The sequence below is a fragment of the Barbatula barbatula genome (assembly GCF_947034865.1).
Source record: "Barbatula barbatula genome assembly, chromosome: 9".
NCBI classification, from domain to species: Eukaryota; Metazoa; Chordata; class Actinopteri; order Cypriniformes; family Nemacheilidae; genus Barbatula; species Barbatula barbatula.
In genome coordinates, this window is record NC_136772.1 from 10,845,127 (window position 1) to 10,863,188 (window position 18,062).

Genomic DNA, 18,062 nt, shown 5'->3' on the forward strand with positions numbered 1-18,062 from the left:
TAATAGTCATAATTACATGCTACGTAATTACTGGTTACATATTGCATGATGACATATGAATGGATGATCTTAGGACATTAGTTTAGTTTGGCTCTACGTGTTTCCATATTAAACAAAACCGTAATCCAGTGAAAAAACACATTCTGTTTTCCTTTTGTACATTCTACCAGTTCGGCCCCTGACGCCAGTACTTAAAGACTGTAACTAATTTATTCCATTCATGGCACACACCACACATAACATTAAAGGATATTTTAGGCATACTTGGAACCGTCGGATGAAGGTAATGATATCTTTAATTTCCTTTGGTGTTGAAAAAGACCCTTTAATGTAGTATCTGTGGGGGTAAATGGCAGATCAAAGAGGACAATATTGAGGGAATGAATTAAACTACTGTGAGATTAACCGAGTAGCGCAGGTGGCCCCAACACAGCTATCGCTGGCAGGGCTCCAAGGCAAGTGAGCCTGCAAACATCCATCTCAAAATTAGGATTCTTGCGTATTGTACCGTTTCTTTCTAATGGCAGTTTATCTCCAAACTCCCCTCCTCCCGTGCAAAATATTTTTCTAGGAAACCTTGTGAATGCGCATTTGTATGCAAAGGTGGCTCGCTCGCAGTCATTTATGCATTTAGCACGCACCCCCCTCCTCCTTCTCGCGGATGCTGAAATGAGAGCAGGACAACTTTGATGTTCCAGAAGCCTCTGGGACAGCTCGCCTGGTTCTATATGGCCTCAGAAAGCCAGATGATGAGGACACTCGCTGCCTCTGTGCACCTTAGCCCTGACAACTGAGGCTTTCCTCTTAAAAAAAATGTTGAGGCTTGTAATCATGCATTGATTTTTTAAAACTGTCAATGAATTTAAACAGTAGTTGAATGAATAGTATTATAAAGGGGCTGTCCTTCCAATACCTCGGATGACCAAATTGGCGTTTTTCAGGAAATGGAAAAAACTATTTTTAAATGATTCAAAAATGTGTATTCACAGTCGACAATCACTTTTAAAGCCTTTTTATTGGTTATGTATTGGCAAACCCAGTGACAAACGTAAAGGGTGACTAATAATAATAATTTCTGGCAAAAACAATATTGAGATGCAAGGTTTCAGAAGGACAACAGCAATATGCTGAATGATTAATGGCAAAAAATCACACTTATCAATACTTGCCAAGCGACCAAATGATGATAATTCACAGACATTATTGTGAATGATGATTGAAGTGCTAAAAGACGCTACAAAATATGGATTTAGAAAATATACACAGTATATTTTATTTTCATACAGGCCTACATCGGTTGAACATAAACATTTCACTGGCATACAGTCCACAGCAGACTTTCCATTTTTTTTATACTGACGTTCATAATTGCTCAGATGGTTACAAATACTTACAAAATGTGTGTTTGGGTCTTGATTAAATTAAGTTAAATCAAGTTAATTGTTTCCTTTTTTCCCTTCTAAATAATCATGTTACATTTATTTTCAATATTATTGCTTCGGTTATGGATTGTTCATATTATATCGTATTAACAATATTATATATTTATTAAATATATTGAATAATGTTTACACATTTATTCTATATTTATTCATATTTTTCTAGTAATTGAACTAAATATTTTTAATAACAATTGTTTTATAGACCGCGTGTTTGGATGTCACTTACTGACCCTGTGTGAGAGAGAAAGAACCACAGAGCCCCCGTTTGTCAAGTTGTGTATGAAGGAAGTAGAGAAACGAGGTACATGATCCTTATAAAAAACAAAAGTGGTGGTATTATAGCATGCCAGGCTGACTGACTAATAGATATCTTTACCCTCATAGGCCTGGAGACTGATGGGATATATAGGGTGAGCGGCAATTTGGCCATTATCCAGAAACTACGCTTCATAGTCGACCAAGGTAAGTTTAATTCAGTTATTATTTATATCTTCAGTGACTGGTTTAAGAGCAAGACTGTGCTCTTGATCTGTATTTCTCTAAAGCATATTTTTTCCGAAGACTTTTTCTGAAATGTATGAAGTGGTTACTTGTGTTAAGGGCCACAAATAGATTGACAAGGATTATCAGTAAGGTTTGATATGCAGTGAAATGCAGGCAGGACAATGTGCTGGGGTTCTCAAGGGGCGTATTAACATTGACACAATGATTAGCATGTTTTAATTTCCTCATCAAACGACTGTTGTTCTAATTCTCTCCGTTGGCTTCTCTGACTGTGCCTCTTTCCCCAGAGGAGGAGCTTGACTTGGGCGACAGCCAATGGGAGGACATCCATGTCATCACCGGAGCGCTAAAGATGTTTTTCCGCGAGCTGCCAGAGCCCCTATTTCCCTTTCGCTTTTTCGACCTGTTTGTGGAAGCCATTAGTAAGTACTGAAAACATTTACAGTGTGAGCAAATTGGTGCTGTTGCTGCAAATATTTGGGATTAGGACTTTGAAATACATTATAAGGAATAAATAATTACCTTCGCAGAGATGTGAGACTTCAGAGCACTCATAATGTGCTCACGTATTCCACGGCTACATGTACAAGTTATTTCCATTCACGGTTTACAGCTTAAGTTAACCGGGTCCTGACTGTAATTTAAGGAATGGATGGTTAAACTGGCAGCCACTTTCAGGCTGAGCGTTGTATTTGGGATCGACCCTTTCAGAGGCATTCCTGCAGATCTGTCAGCCAAAAGGGGTCGCTTTTTGACAGGGAGGTACTAAGATCGTTCAAATTCCCTGTTTGGGGAATGGGGGAATTTCTCAGGCCAGAGGGCAAAGTCAGGGCCTGTGGTCCAGACAGAAACTGTCACCAGATCGGCCTTAGTGTCACGTGTAAACTCCCTCCAGCAGCACAGAGCAAACTCTGGGCCTCATCTCTGCCGTCCAGCTGACGCCAATGTGTTTCTCTAGGGCAAACTACCTTCTGAAAGCTGTATACCTTATGAAATATATGCATGCTTGAAAAAACATTGCTCCTTACTTTTGTTTTATGACTTTTTCTGAAACCCTGTTAGTTCAAAAACAAACACAGTACTGTAGTTGTAACTATGTTATACTCTACAAACTAAGCTTTATACTGTTAAATAGAGAGGAAAGGTATAAAACATATCTAAACATAGAGCTCAACATTGTTAACAGGAATAATGAAAGTTTAAAAAACATTCTTGTATAGGAGATTACAAAATAAGAGCACATAGCTAAAGCGTGAAATCAATTCATCATTAGCATTACCAAAATAAATTACAACAATTATTAATATTTTAAACAGTTTTTCAAAACATAAACACAGATTTCCTACATGTGCCATTGCCAACAGATAGCCCCGCCTGCAAATTCATGCTATTGGTTGAGACAGTGTTGCTCTGTAAAAAGAGAAGTCCACCGAGTCACAGTGTCTACACTTTTCACTCAATTTACAAATAATTTTATTATAGACGCTTTCAACGGCAACAACATAAACAAACTTAATGTGGCCCAAACGTAACTTCTGGTATACCTCCGCAAATAATAACTGTTGAGTAGTTTTAATGCCATTTAATATACAATAAAATATTTAATATTAATAAACATTTAATATAAAATACAGTTTTATATATAGTACAATTTATACAGTACAATAGTATAATATAAAGTACAATTTATAACCAAACACAGACCGGAAGTTAACTTCGAGCCAGGCACAATTGTGTCCGATCCTAAACTAGGATAGAGAAAAGTATTTTCGTATTAATAATACACACATATAAGTAATAAGATATTTGTTAGATGGTTTAAATCAATGACGGATTTGTATTCTCAGCATTTTGAGACATAGACCATAAAATGCCTGTGCATGTACTACCAGTCTTCTCACTCTGTAAATGGCTGTATTATTATTATGAACACAGCACCTCAGTATTTCCATGCTGGAAGGAGATATGCATGAGACAGAATGGGAACAGGCCCGAGGTGATGTTGTAATTTGCTAATAAATATTTACTCATGCCGCATGTAGGCCAGAGTACCGCAAACTGTTTGTATCCAATTAATCAGTAGATGAGCCGATCATTTACAGATAGTGTTTAGACAGCTAATTATTACAATAAAAGACCCCTAATAGCAGGAGGTATAATTAGTCCAACCTAAAAACATACCAACAATATACCCAACAAAACTCAGGGTGATGTTGCCTACTTTGATACTATGAAGAAAACGGCCTGTATGCGTTGGATATTCCTAAAAACACCATATGTTGGGTACAGTCATCATTGTATCCCACAATGCAATGGACCCTGGTTGATCTTTTATTTTCGCAAATATAAATAGCATTATTGACTGATCATGTCTAAAATAATAAATAATCAATTGCTAAAATAATCATTATAAAGAATGATGCATAAAATTAGTAATTCATCAATTCTGAGAAGTAAACTGGATAATCCTAGCTGACCTGAACATGCAACAGTGAGTTCACGACAAGAAGTAAATTCAGCTTATCGTGATATCTTCTGTAGACTCCAATAATACAAAAATAATGAAAACTGAAAAATGTATTGTAATTAATTAAAGATAATGCAAAAATATGAATTTCTGAGATGAAACTGAACAGTTCCAGCTGCAGTAAACATGCAACAGCAAGTTCATGCAACAACAATCTGGCAAAAACTATTTGAAATGTTCATCATTGCCTTTTGCGTAATGGTAAATATACACTTCTTTATGTTCAATTCCATTCAATGAGATTCATATCTGTGAGGTCTGGGTTAAGTGACGAACGTAACCAAAGTAACATTTTTGTGAGCCAACAGCTACTGTTAAACAGGGTATGTTGGTATTAAGTTCCTCCCCTGCCTGTAATATTGGCACAGTTTAATGAACCTTGCATCTCGTCTTACATTTCGTTTACCGTAACTGCTCTACATCCAGTTTCATTGATCTCACTAGGCCACCAGCGAGCATTTTCAGTAATCCTGGTGATATTTGAGTGGCTCGGGACATCTATATTGGTCCATCACTGTCAAAAGAGGACAGCTTCTCTAGTCCAGTTTCTCAACATGTCTGCCCTTTATATGGATGGTATTAACCAAAGGTCTCTGGAATGCTACTTTGGACAAGAATCCATTCAATTAGGACAGCTGCCCAATAGCGCTGCGTCTGGAGGTCTTTACGAAACTTTAAGTCAGTTTAAGCTTGTTGGACGCTCTGGCAAATTATTCAAATGTAATATTGGGGTTTAAGACTTAACTTCACCCAACATTAAATGGCCCCTTCACTCACGATTTTGCTTCTCAGTTGCAATCTGTATATTTCTTGAAAAAATTATGCGATCGCTGCCACAAATCCGCATTTGGACTTCCCATCGTCCTCAGGTGAACAGTTGGCCTAATTTTCCATTCTTGCACTTGGTGCCTGTTTTGGACCTGGCAGGCACCAGCACTTGGCTGGCGACGGCCAAAATCTATTATTCATATTGCCTGGTATCTTAGCGACATTGTCCTGCCACCTGTCCAATAGACAAGCTCGCCTTGTTAGACAAAGCGAAGACATACTTGTTGACAAATGGAGGCTTTGTTCTCTGAGCCCCCACACACAATCCAGTGTTTATGTTGTAATCTCCAAAATTCATTCAGATGCACTGTATCTTAATGTCACGTCTGCAGATGACCATTGCATATTTATGAAGATCTAACATTATCCAGTTTCTAGTTTATTTCCAGTTCATTTTGACAAAAAGACACGCCACAATAACACAATGACTGCAAGCTGCATCAAACAATGCATCTGTCACAACGTCATTATTTGACCATTATGCTCTTTCAGATGACAGTTCAGGCTCCAGCCTTGAAGTCTTTACATTCTACAGAGCGTTTCTCATTTGTGCAACGTGGCCTCATTGCCATGCAAAGCTAGCATGCAGAAATATTTTCAAATGCATAAATCTCTTCCCAGTCTCTATATTTCATCAAGAAGTTTTTCATGTTTAATAAATTACAGCGCAGATCCTCTAAGACTTTGTTATTCATAAAGCAAAGTATTCTATTGGGATACATTTAAAATCTTAATCATAACCTGCAGGACTATTTGCGGTGTGTTAATATTTGCCTTGACGGTGCTTAAAGAAGCCCGCAGACAAAGCTCGCAGATGGGCTTATCCTGAAAAGCAAAGCTGTACTGCAGTAAAGAAGGTCTCATTGTTTGTAATTGGATTATATTCACAGATTTTTGTAACTGAAAGTGCATCTATTCTTTCCTGAACATCAGCACTTTTCTTGACAAAACAATGATGCTCTCAGTTTGATTTAGACGGAGTGCGCCATGCACCGATGGCGCTGGCGAATTTGGCACATTTTTGCAACCACAGGTACATAAAAACTATTTTCATTTTAAGCATTGTGTTAAAAGTGTGAGCCATGCCTTTGTTTTATAAAACCACACCAAGCACATTTACCCAGAAATACAAAATAATCTTTGAATACTGTTAACCTGTTTCAAAATGGCAACGTCTCATTATTTTTAATTGATTAGTATTTACTTATTAAAAAAAACAGTAACAATTGAGTTTTGCTCTTCCAACATAGTTAATAAAATAATGATAATGTGAACATGATGAATTTGATCCATCAGCGAGTCCCTCGTGATCTGATTACTGTGGATGTAATGCTTACCATAGTGTATTCCTGCCGATTTGGGGTGTAGGCATTTTGAACCTGTTTTATATTAATGACACTGTCCACACCATCTGTCCACGATATAGGACAAGGGACCATCTCCAATATGCTAGCCACCAAAGGCAAAGTAATTAATGACAGCAATAATGCCAGCAATAATGACTAGATTAAATATTTTACAGGCCCACTGCCATGCAGTGTCAAAGCCAAAAGAAAGCGAAAAGCCTCTGCTGAGATAATGCTTGAAGAGAATGTCATAAAAAAAGAAATTGCTTGGATGAAGCAATGACTAAATAATGAAGAAAAGCAGTGAAAAGAATTCAAGCCTTTACCGCGCATGGTGTCGTGATGACTGTAACTTTGCAGCTAAAAATATGATGAGTTTCGGATTTATTTAGGGGATATGTTACATATGTTGCAGAATGTCTTGTCTTATAACTTATAGTAAAATAGCAGAAAACATGGTGCATCTGTTAGTGTTACCTAGAGGAGCGGGTCAGAATGATTCTCTGTCCTAGAACATGGTCTCTATCTGTGCTCAATTGACAGACCTGGCATCTGACAGGGGCATCTGCTTGCAGAGCCTGTGCCAGCACGGTGTATACACGGAGACATCTGCTCCATTAGTGCCCAGGGGGCATCCTGGGCAGTACAGTAGACCAGGGGCAAAACTACTGCCAGCTCCCTTCCATGGCACATCCCATGAATAGCACGGAGTAGCAGATAGCCAACCACGGTAGGAACAAACAGTGATGCTTTGGGGAGGGGACTTTGCTGTCATAGAAGTGGAGGAATATTTCACTCTGTTCAGAATGTATAGACATACATATTTAATAAGAATAAAAATGACATTATTAAAAATTTTCTGTCATGATATTTCATGAGTACAATTACACTAGCTATAGTTTGCTGCTGCCTTTATTCCATTTTGCAAAGTAAATATATTTTCCTATATGCTAACTGTCATTAAAGGCCCATATTAATGTATATAATAATACATTTTTAATTTATTACAATATATGGAATCACGCATAAGTTATTGCTGTTTTTCAAAAAAGGAAAAAAATAAGCACTTGGTTTCATCATATGGAAATGCATTATTTAATATATTGCATTAAATATTCCAGTATATTTCCCTGTGTGACAAATATAAAAATGATTTGCAATATATAAAGTAAATACCCTGGGTAAATATAGTGGCCCTACTGTTTGGACCCTTAAAGCACACTTAATGTCTGAATGTCATTGCATTATTGAATAACATTATATAAGTCATTGGTTTTTTTAAATACATAGCACGCCTTTGAGCAATATTTCACTTAAATACAATCATTTAGCTTTAAACTTTTAAACAGATATACTGTTACTTCTAAGACCTCAAATATTTTCTGGTTGTCATGTGAAATATTTTTTAAGTGATGATCCACACCTGTGGTTACTCTGCTTAAACATCTGTGGGGGGAATTGAAACATCTACTGAAAATGACTTTGAGATCAGTTACATAAAAATTATTTTATAAACTCCAATAAATGTAATGTTTACTTGGAAAACCGGTCTATGATTTGTTTGCAGATTCCACTTTGGTGTTTGATGGATATAGTTTCAGCTGTTGCTTAGGTGTTGAAACACTTTTTGGGGCCACTGTATGTATATGGAAATCTCGACTTACAATCATGGAGGTCTGTTAATACTGTTTTACACAATCCGTTACGGTGAAATCTGACCTGAATGATCTGTGAATGACGACAGGTGGCCCCCGTGAAACCAGCTCCATTTCAACATCTGCTTAGGTTCCATAATGATATTGATCAAAACCATCGATACCACTATTATAAAAATACCCTCTACTCCCGCAGATCAAAGTTTTTGCAGCGGCAAATGATTCCATTATTATTATGTTGCTGGACGTGCCTTTTTTAAATCATAGCAGCCTGGGTGTAAACCCACAGTGTATGAGATGCTGATGATACAATTTAACGGATACAGAGAACTTCAAAGTGTCAAAGGTCCGGTACTGACACTGATGAAGAACGCTCAGCACACAGGTTGGTGCCTCTCAGGAGTTTGCCATGAGGTCATAAGCCATCTGACATGTAAAGAGCAGCAGGGTCAAGAGGTTGCCGGTTACAGCTAGTGTTACAGCATAACAGCTTTTAATGGATGTGGAGAATTATAGACCATTAGCATCACTCACATGTGCTTTCATAAGATAACCTGACTACAAAATCTAAGCATATGGGTGGGTTTTAACAGATAGCTTGTGTTCATTTTACAGTATGATAAAGCAGATGTCTTTTAGTAAGGTACATGGAAATGTAAGTGCACCGATTTGCAATTGTTTTTATATGAAGTGGCAGTTGATAGTTTTTGTGTAAAGTTTATATTTGCAAAAAACTAAATGCAGATTGGTTTCATTTTAGTGTATTAACATGTTAATTCACACTCATTTTTTGTATCAAAAAACTACGAAAACTCTTCACTAAAATGTCCATTTTGAATGCCCTTGAACTACAGCCGCAATTGTGAAATCTTCTGAAAGAAGTCAATTGGGATTTTATTATCCAGAATTTAAATGGGGATTATGTTTAGTTTTATTGTAAAGGAAATCAAACCTACTGAAACTAAGGCTTAGGGTATCACATGTAATGAAATAAAGAGATAAATTGAATAATCTGTTTGATTACATATCGCCTTTGTCATAAATCTGCATTTTGGAGTCGAAGGTATTTTGAATGGGACCTTCTCTTGCATGTCTGTATAATTAATAGAGATCGGGGTAATGATGCGGTATTAGGGAAAGTTCTGATGTTAGATGAGCTATGTTAATGATAACGTGATGAAAACGACATTAACTTCTCTGTGAACCTAGAAGCTCAAATGAAGGGGCAATACTGAAATCAAAACATTTCATCATGTCTTCTGTGCCAACAGAAATTAAGGAGACCACACAGAAGATTCAAGCTATGAAGAAACTGATCCATCAACTTCCCAAACCCAACCACAACACAATGAAATTGCTCTTCCACCACCTGAGGAGGTATGTTGAATATTGTAACATTGGCGGGGACTTGTTAGGGGACCCCAGGCATACGATTATTTTGGGGCCCTCTAATCCAAACGGAAATTCCCTTTTCATTTGCACGAGAAAAACATTTAAAAAAATAATCACAAAAAGTACACTTCCAGGTAATAATCCATTCAGGATAGACATGTCCCACAAACAGCGTTTGGAGAATTTTCACTTTTTTTTGGCAAATCATATGTAAAAGTATGCCTTACTTATAGATGCCTCTGCATATTAAACTGTGATGGAAGAAAGTATTTTAACATCAAAAACATTACACACATCATCTGTCACTTGCCAAAAGCCTACTCACCTCCAGTAACCAGTTGCCTTTAACGTAGCAAATATCGTGATGCAATGCTCACCTCTTCAAAAATACTCTGTAGTTCCATGTTATATATGGCATTAAGAAGCCCGGGGAACAGAGTAGGTGGAAATTTGGCTCCTATAAATTGTTTTACTTCAGGTGCTGGATTTAGTTTTTGATCTCAGACGTTAGATCTTTGTTGTATGGTTGTGCATGACCTGTTTTAATAGCTTTATTCATCCCTGTCAGCTTCAGACTAGATGTGAACATATTACAGATTACTGCTGTGGTCTTTCCCAATTTACTAATGATGCTGTCAAAAGGAAAAAAAACCTTGTGGTTAAATCTGCAATGGCTTAGTATCTCGTGAGCGTATGTTTGGATACATATAGCTTATCTTGTTTTGAAAAATCACCTTTGGTTGGTAAAGAGGACATGACTCGTGCTCTTTTGTGAATTAACCACAGCCATTGACCAACCACCATCAAAGACCACAGCTATCCATTTTACAATAACATTTAATGTTACCATGACAATATCATGGATTTCTTTTTAACCTATATGACAACATGAACAGAGGACTCAACATGAAGCACTGTGTGTGTGTGTCAGTGCTCAAACCCTTGTCCATGATAGCGTTACTGGCACAGCCAGAAGGCCATATGGCTAGTCTCCATCTCCCAGGAGGGGTGTTCTATCCCACTTTACCCTTCTGCACATTTACCACCCTGCACAGGAGGGCCACAGGACTCATCTCAGATTGATGAGCCCCCCCTCCTCCCTTCCCCCAATGGAACATGCCCTTTGGCACTAGTGCTAAAGTCTGTTGGGTTGCCCATGCCAGGTCTCCCAATCAGAAAACACTAATGTGTGATAGAGAGAAAGAGAGAGATAGAGAGAGAGATGCTCATTGAACGCTTCCTAAACAGGAACACATTATTCTGAAAGTCTGATGTGTTGAGAAAAATTAGGCCTGCATTCCGTGACAACGATCGACAAGTTGTGTCCATCAGTAGTTTTTGCATTTGAAATGATGGGAAGAAATATACTACATTATCGGAATAATCTGCATGCAAGCATGAGATGGAAGCGTTCGAACATTCGCTTACCAAATAACGTTACAGTAAACTTGCGGTGACACGGAAAATCCCTCTAGTGCCACCAAGTCTGTTCCTTCTCCACAGCGACGTTCCTGCTGCTCTTTTCTCTCACTATTAGAGCAATAAAGGCTAGTGCCTTGAATCCAAAGCATAAAGCTTTGCTTTGTGGGTACCACACCCTGGCCAAGTGATGTGGTTCAGTTCATTTTACATTCTCACTTAAGTCATACTCGTCTACTTCTTTCCCTCTCTAAATATCAGGATGGCTTTCCTATGAATCAGGGCAAGGAATGTGCGGTCATGGTGAATTAGGTTAAAGTGCGTGTTGCAATCTGTTGTTTTCAGAGATGTATTCTTTTTTATTCATACTGGTACAGTCCAGGGTGAAGAGAGTACAGGGCTTTCTTCCATTCTGGGGTTCCCTCATCATGTTTGGGATTTTTCCGTATATTTTTCCGTACCGTTTTAGTGACACAAACAAGACATTTGCTGAGATACAGTGAGAGTAAAGATAAGTAAGATTTTTTGCAAACAAAATATGCAGTATGTGTGAGAAATATTTGAGTTTAGGTTGAGTGACTCATCACATTTGAGGCGTTTTTGAGATCAGAAACGTGCCATCACACAAAGAAAATTGGTCCAATATCAAAGTATTTATACGCAAAAGCTCCATGTGTGCTCAGACATCAGTCCCAGCCTGTAATGTACACTTCGTGTCTTTCTCATCCAAAACAGGTAAAAACTCAACTGAAGTGCGTCTCTGAACTCCTGCGGTCGAACTTCTTTTGTGGGTTATATTTTGTTCTGGCTCGGCCCATGCAGAAGTGGTGAAAGTCAAAAGCTCTTTGTTGTGGGCGTTTTCTGTGCCCGCGTGGAACGAGCGTTCATTTTTTCTTCTGGTCCTGGATTCAATAACCAGTTGTGTGCTCGCATTGTGATGATGTGGTCAAGGCAACCAGATTTTCTCAACCGTACACTTGCTCAGTAGTGCTATTTATGTCTCTTTTTGTGGGAGGTTTTGTCACCACCTCTCATATTTCCTGTTTACCGCAAGTGATTTAAAAGGCCACAGGTTTTGTTTTTGTTAGTAATTCAAGGTTCCGTTCGCTTTGTGTTGGAAATGAAACCTGGAGCGACCGTTGATCAGCAAAACCAAGAAAAAAGTTATTCTCATCTGGGTTTGTGTCTCTTAAATTAGATTGAAAGAAAACTGCGGTCGTGCATGTTTTGATATTTACAAGCGTATATAAAAACATTCCTTTTTATTTCAAAGGTATGGACAGAATCCTATAAAAGATCTCTAAATAGCATAAAATCAAAGTGAGGCACACAATTGTTTCCCTTGATTCCAGCTAGCCTTTTTAGGTTCATCAAGGCATAACATGAAAATGACACAGTTTAAAGCTTGGAGCGATTCTGTAACCCCCCCACCCCATCTCAATTTATTATTCGTCCCAAGGTTCTTCAGAAGCCAGTGAGGCTGACCCAATTAGCCGGGCCTCCTAGGCGGGGTATGATGGCGTTGTGCGCTATCCTCCATTTTCTGTCATGCAAACGAGATGCTAATTAATAACCATTGGCATCTTGAGCCGCACACGTCGTCTTATTTACGGGATATCAATGATTTGTCAGATTCAACCATGCGTAACGTAGTCACCTCCGGTCAAGCTGCCCTCAGCCTGGCCCTTATCCAGACACCAGAGTAACTTCACTGGGCTCAAAGTCAACTGATGGTTTAATGAGCGCTTTTTTGCCATAAATGCCCAGATACTGATGATCAGATTGCATCCTTCACTTTTTTAATTCAAGAACATTTTCCCCTAAACCCATTAGACAATAACAATATATATATATATATATATATATATATATATATATATATATATATATTTAATTTGTATATTCGTTCATTCATTTTTAAATTGACTTATTTGACGGGATAACTTAGGTGTAGAAAAGCCAGCCAATAAGAGCATTTTAAAAGAATACCAGGCTAAGATCTCAAGAAGCTGGTTGATAAAATGGTAACAGAACATTTTTATATATTCCGTGCAAATTGTAACAAAGATGCTAAAATATGACATGCGGTTTATGTTTAGTCACGTTATTTTAGTCATGTTATTTTATAGATTTGAAATTATTTCACTGCATTTTAAAAATACATGAACATTCTGCAAAAAGAATAAAACAATAAAATGAACGACAACAAAAAAAAATCACACAGCGAATTTGTACAGTGTAGGACTTTACAGTCCAGTTGAATGTCTGATTAGGTCGAAAAACTCAAGTAAGCATTCAGCTCTTTCATTTCTAAATCCTTTGCGTGGTCCCTTTTGATTCAATCATGTTTACAGTCCACATAACTCTGTTTTTCGTCCGGATAGAGGATTTCTTCATATTTCACTTCTGCACAACACGTGATACTACTGTAATTGAAAATGATAATGACTGTAATTAAGCTTCTATCATAATTTGAATCGATCTGGCATTACTGATAGCGCAAATGAACGTGAAGGTGGGGGATGTGGGCTCCATAGTATATAGTGGTGCCACAGTGGCATAATTACCAAAAAACACTAAAAGGTTGGACGAAAAAGCTTCATTTTTAATGTTTTGAAAAATCACTTCGGAAATGAAGTCTCTCTCTTTAAGATCATTAGTGGACCATTAGCAATGGCAGCCGGGATCCTTACATCATAGTGCGCTAATTAGGTTAAAATGCTCATGGCAGGACAAGCGTCTAGCTATGATGTACAGGGGAAGCGAAACGGCCGAGGTTAATTATACACATTAACAGGGAATTATTGAGAGGGCTTGGCCTGCCTCTCAAGTTGTGTTTCTCAGCTCAAACGTCTTCCCAAAATCCTAAAAACACACACGGAGAGACTTAGCACGACCGGTGTGTCCTTAGCCGAACACGTCTTGCTGAGGGAGCCCGTGCCCTTATTTTATTCCAGGGGTATTTTGACAATGACATCAGGATTTTAGACGGCTGAATTACGCTGCATAATTGTAGACCATTATTTTGATAGATGTGACCACAAACGTAGATGGCATAGTGCAACAGTACACGTACACGTGAGCGCAATAAACCCAACACGTCTAAACAGTACCTTTCAGATCTGTGCTGCTGCTAAGCCATACAAAGCGTGCTCCGAAATTGTTAAGCCGTCTTCCCACCTCTTAGTCAGGATCCTGTTGACAACTTGGAACGCAGCCCTTCACCACAATCCCTCCCTCCCTTTCCAGGCCTCAACCCATAACACAGCCAGAGGGCTCCAATCCGACTCCTTATAAGACTCCACCAATACCCTGTATTGATTGTTTCTTCACCACAGCCAAACCTCAGCTCAGAGAGATTCTACTAAAAGTGCGCTTAGACGCCTCCAAGGAACAGGCACAAGTTTTTCTAAAACACCCTACCGATGGTTCGTCACCAAAACGGGTTTTATAAAAGAAATGTATACACTTTTTAAGCCGGGAGGAAATTATATCTGTTGTTCCATTAGGAATATGTTTTCTAAAAAAAAACGAAATAAAGTTCAGTGCTTTTGTGTCTTTTCCCTGACTGAGGCCTTGTTTTTCTGTGTTACAGAGTCTTGACCAAGTCCCAGCGGAACTTAATGTCGACCCAGGGCATTAGCATCGTGTTTGGACCAACTCTTATGTGGCCAGAGTTTGAATCTGGAAATATGGAAGTCAATATGGTATATCAGCATCAAATAGTGGAGTTCATTCTCATTGAATGCCTGGAGATCTTTGGACCAGCGGGCAAGTAAAGTGACTGGAAAAAGAATCAAATAAATACGGTGGGAAAAAAAGAAAAAAGATCTGGATTTGTTTATACAGTTTTTGCCTTAAAAAGTTGCTTTACCTTTTTTTAAGTTACATTCATAAATACATATACTATATTTTCATTTCAATTTATATACGGTAATGCCCGTTATCATAGCTCATTAAAAATATCGACAAAGTTGAAAAGTTGTATATTTGTAATGATATAAATTCATTCTAGACAAATATTCTTTTGTAAATGCATTTGTAAACTGAAACATGGTAGTTGGTGTTCGTATCTATTAGTTTAAAATGAATTGGTAGAAAGCAATTTGCACTTCTTTTTGAGATGTTTTTAGCTTAATGAGATTGTACAGTTATTTTAGTTTAGTGTCGCAACAGGTATTTGCTTTGTTGTATTAAGAATTTGCGATGGATTCATAGTAAATATGTGCTGTAAGTGTTGTAAAACAGTAAAATGGTCAGTTTTAAAAAAATCATTCAAAAGTAAACAAAAAATGTTCATGCATTGACTTGTTCTGCATTGTATTTCAAGTTCTGTTCAAAGTGGCCTTCCGCGTTTTCCACCCCGCTGCAGCATCCCACGCAAAATGCAGTCAGTACTCGACCCTTCGACTTGTCAGATAACGTACAGCACGACCACGATCACATCAGTTTCTAATCAAACTGCCAAAGTCCTTTCCAATTCACTAAGAGCAGTCTCTTTTTATTTGCTTCCCGCAGGCCAGCACAGAGACTGTCTGCATGGAATGTGTTTTTAATTCCATCCCAGAGATAAGAGAGAGAGTCTGTAATTATGGGAAGATCCATCCCTCCTGTAGCATTTTGCCTGCATCAGATCCCTCATAGTTTGGCATCTCCAGCGGTAATGATGAAGGCGTGCTGAAGAAAACAGGAGGGCGACATAAACCAGATTTGCGGGTTGCACGTCTCTCTGGAAGCGCACTGAGAATAACGCAGTGAAATAAGATGCAGCTTTTAGTGACCTCTCTGGCATAGCTCTACACTTTACGTGGGGACCCTAACTGTTTCGGCAAGCCACCAAGACCAGCCTCATGAAACCTTTGAAAAGAAGCATGTCTTGTTTTTCTCAGAAAAACGTTACAGAAATCTTGGATCGTGTGTTGAACTCGGTGGCTTTAGTTCGTGAAGTTTTGGCACCTTTAAATAGGGCATAAATTATAGGGGATTGAAGGGTCTGACCTCCATAATTGAGGCTTAACCGCAAAAGGACAGCTTTGGATAGGGTGTTGAACATCAAGTTCTCTTTACACATACACAAAAAGCATATATTTTGGTTACAGTAAGATTAAAACACTAACAGTGAGGCAAGGTAATAAACAGACTAAACATACATGTAGAAATGTGAAGTACTTGACCTTGTAAATCAGCTGTGGCCTAATGGTTAGAGCGTTGGGCTTGTGATCAGAAGGTTGCTGCTTCTAATCTCAGTACCAGCAGGTCATGACTGAAGGGCCCTTGAGCAAGGCACCTTACCCCTGATTGCTCTGCAGTAATGTGCCACTGTATAAAACTACTTGTAAGTCGCTTTGGATAAAAGCGTCTGCCAAATAACTAAATGTAAATGTAAATGTAAATATAAAGTTACATCTAATTTTTCAATATCAGTGTGAGCATACAGCAGAACGTTGACAAAACATGCCAAGTTTCGTCAGAGTCATGGCTGTGTAGACATTCTTTCCAAGTCCTGCCCTTTCTCCACCCCATTGCCTCTTTTCTCTCTCTGCTGTCCTTTTAAAATTGAAGAAAAAAATAGATATTTTAAAAAGCATGCCAAATTTTTGTGATTTCATGTTCAGCTTATTGAGCAACGGGTGCAATTTTGGTTCTCTTTTGTCCAACTGGACCCTGAGCAATTCCAGCATTATGGATGTGACATTTTTGATCCAAACTTGAAATGTAAATTCTCAGAGTGTTTATAACCGGTATTTTGAACCCTGTTTATATTTGACAAAACCAATGATGATAGAGTCCAGACATCAGACTAATATCAGTCAATGCGCAAGTTTTCTTTTTTGAAAGAGCAAAACAAATATGCGTTATGGATGTGAGAAAAAGGATGCAAGTTTTTCAGAGAGATCGTACTTTGTAGGATTTCTGTGAATTAAAATGTACAAACCAGAATCAACCTGACAAATGGAGATGGCATGGTTCTTTAAAGAAAACAAAATGGTTATTTTATTTTAATGTCCATTTATGAGAATTATGGACTGTTATGGATGTGACAATTCACCCGATTATGGACATTCATACTTTAAAAACAGCAAAACAATGCTTTAAAAACTTAGAGACTTCACGTGGGTATTTAAACCACCAAATTGACATCTGGCCTATGGTGAAAAGTCATTGTCTATAATGTTGTCTTAAAATGTTTTGATATGCTGGAAAAGAATCGGCAAGGAACAATTTTGAGAAAATAAATCACAGAAGTACTAGAGAAGAGAAAGTCCACAAGATGGCACAGACAGCCACGATTATGGCTCTCACGTAGAACTTTGATTTGAAACACATCCCCTGATATAACAGATGTATCTATCTATATGAATTAAATATAAACGCCATGATACACCGATAGTAACTCTCCCATCAGGTACACCTGCTTTATTTCACACCGTGTGGGTCGAAAGTAGGCGTTTAACTTTATCTCACGTAGACGCAGGAACAAGAGGGCAAACTGCAGAGCTCAATCTTGCATTAAATGCTTCAAATACCAAGAAATTAAAAAAGTGTGGGTGGATAGATTGAAGTGGTAAGTAACCCAGGGGAGAATATTGGCAGACATGAGCCGCGTTCACGAAGCGAACGCCCAGATTTGTTCTGTGCCGCATCTTTTGGTCACATGACATCGGGTATTGTGCAAAACAGCTCACACGTCGAGAGCGGTTGTATTGCAGGTGGTGTTGTGCTCATTAATACGTGCAAAATTTACGTCTTCCATTAAATTGGCTGAAAAGGTGTGGTGTATTTTAAACGGTTATATTCAGAATGCGGTGCGAAGCAATTGGATCTTTTTTAATTTAGTAGATTCTTCACTGCATGACTTTTCACCTAGCCAAGAATCATTGCCCACAAAACAACGCACAACATATCACATTTCTCCACGTGGCTCGAAACGTAATCATGGAAACAACAG

The 18,062-nt window shown here is 38.2% G+C and overlaps 1 protein-coding gene across 2 annotated transcripts in view; it reads left to right on the forward strand.

Moving 5' to 3' along the window:
- arhgap15 (Rho GTPase activating protein 15) overlaps nucleotides 1-17,055 on the forward strand; it is a 31,180-nt gene extending 14,125 nt beyond the window's left edge. The window contains exons 9-13 of one of the 2 annotated variants that reach the window (XM_079464304.1): nucleotides 1,645-1,743; nucleotides 1,827-1,904; nucleotides 2,234-2,368; nucleotides 9,574-9,679; nucleotides 14,709-15,412. In XM_079464304.1, the coding sequence (XP_079320430.1) occupies nucleotides 1,645-1,743; nucleotides 1,827-1,904; nucleotides 2,234-2,368; nucleotides 9,574-9,679; nucleotides 14,709-14,892 (602 nt within the window). In that variant the 3' untranslated portion in view covers nucleotides 14,893-15,412. Of the gene's footprint in view, nucleotides 1-1,644; nucleotides 1,744-1,826; nucleotides 1,905-2,233; nucleotides 2,369-9,573; nucleotides 9,680-14,708 lie in introns of both variants that reach the window. The other variant, XM_079464303.1, reaches the window with a different exon arrangement.
- The last annotated feature ends 1,007 nt before the right edge of the window (nucleotides 17,056-18,062 follow it).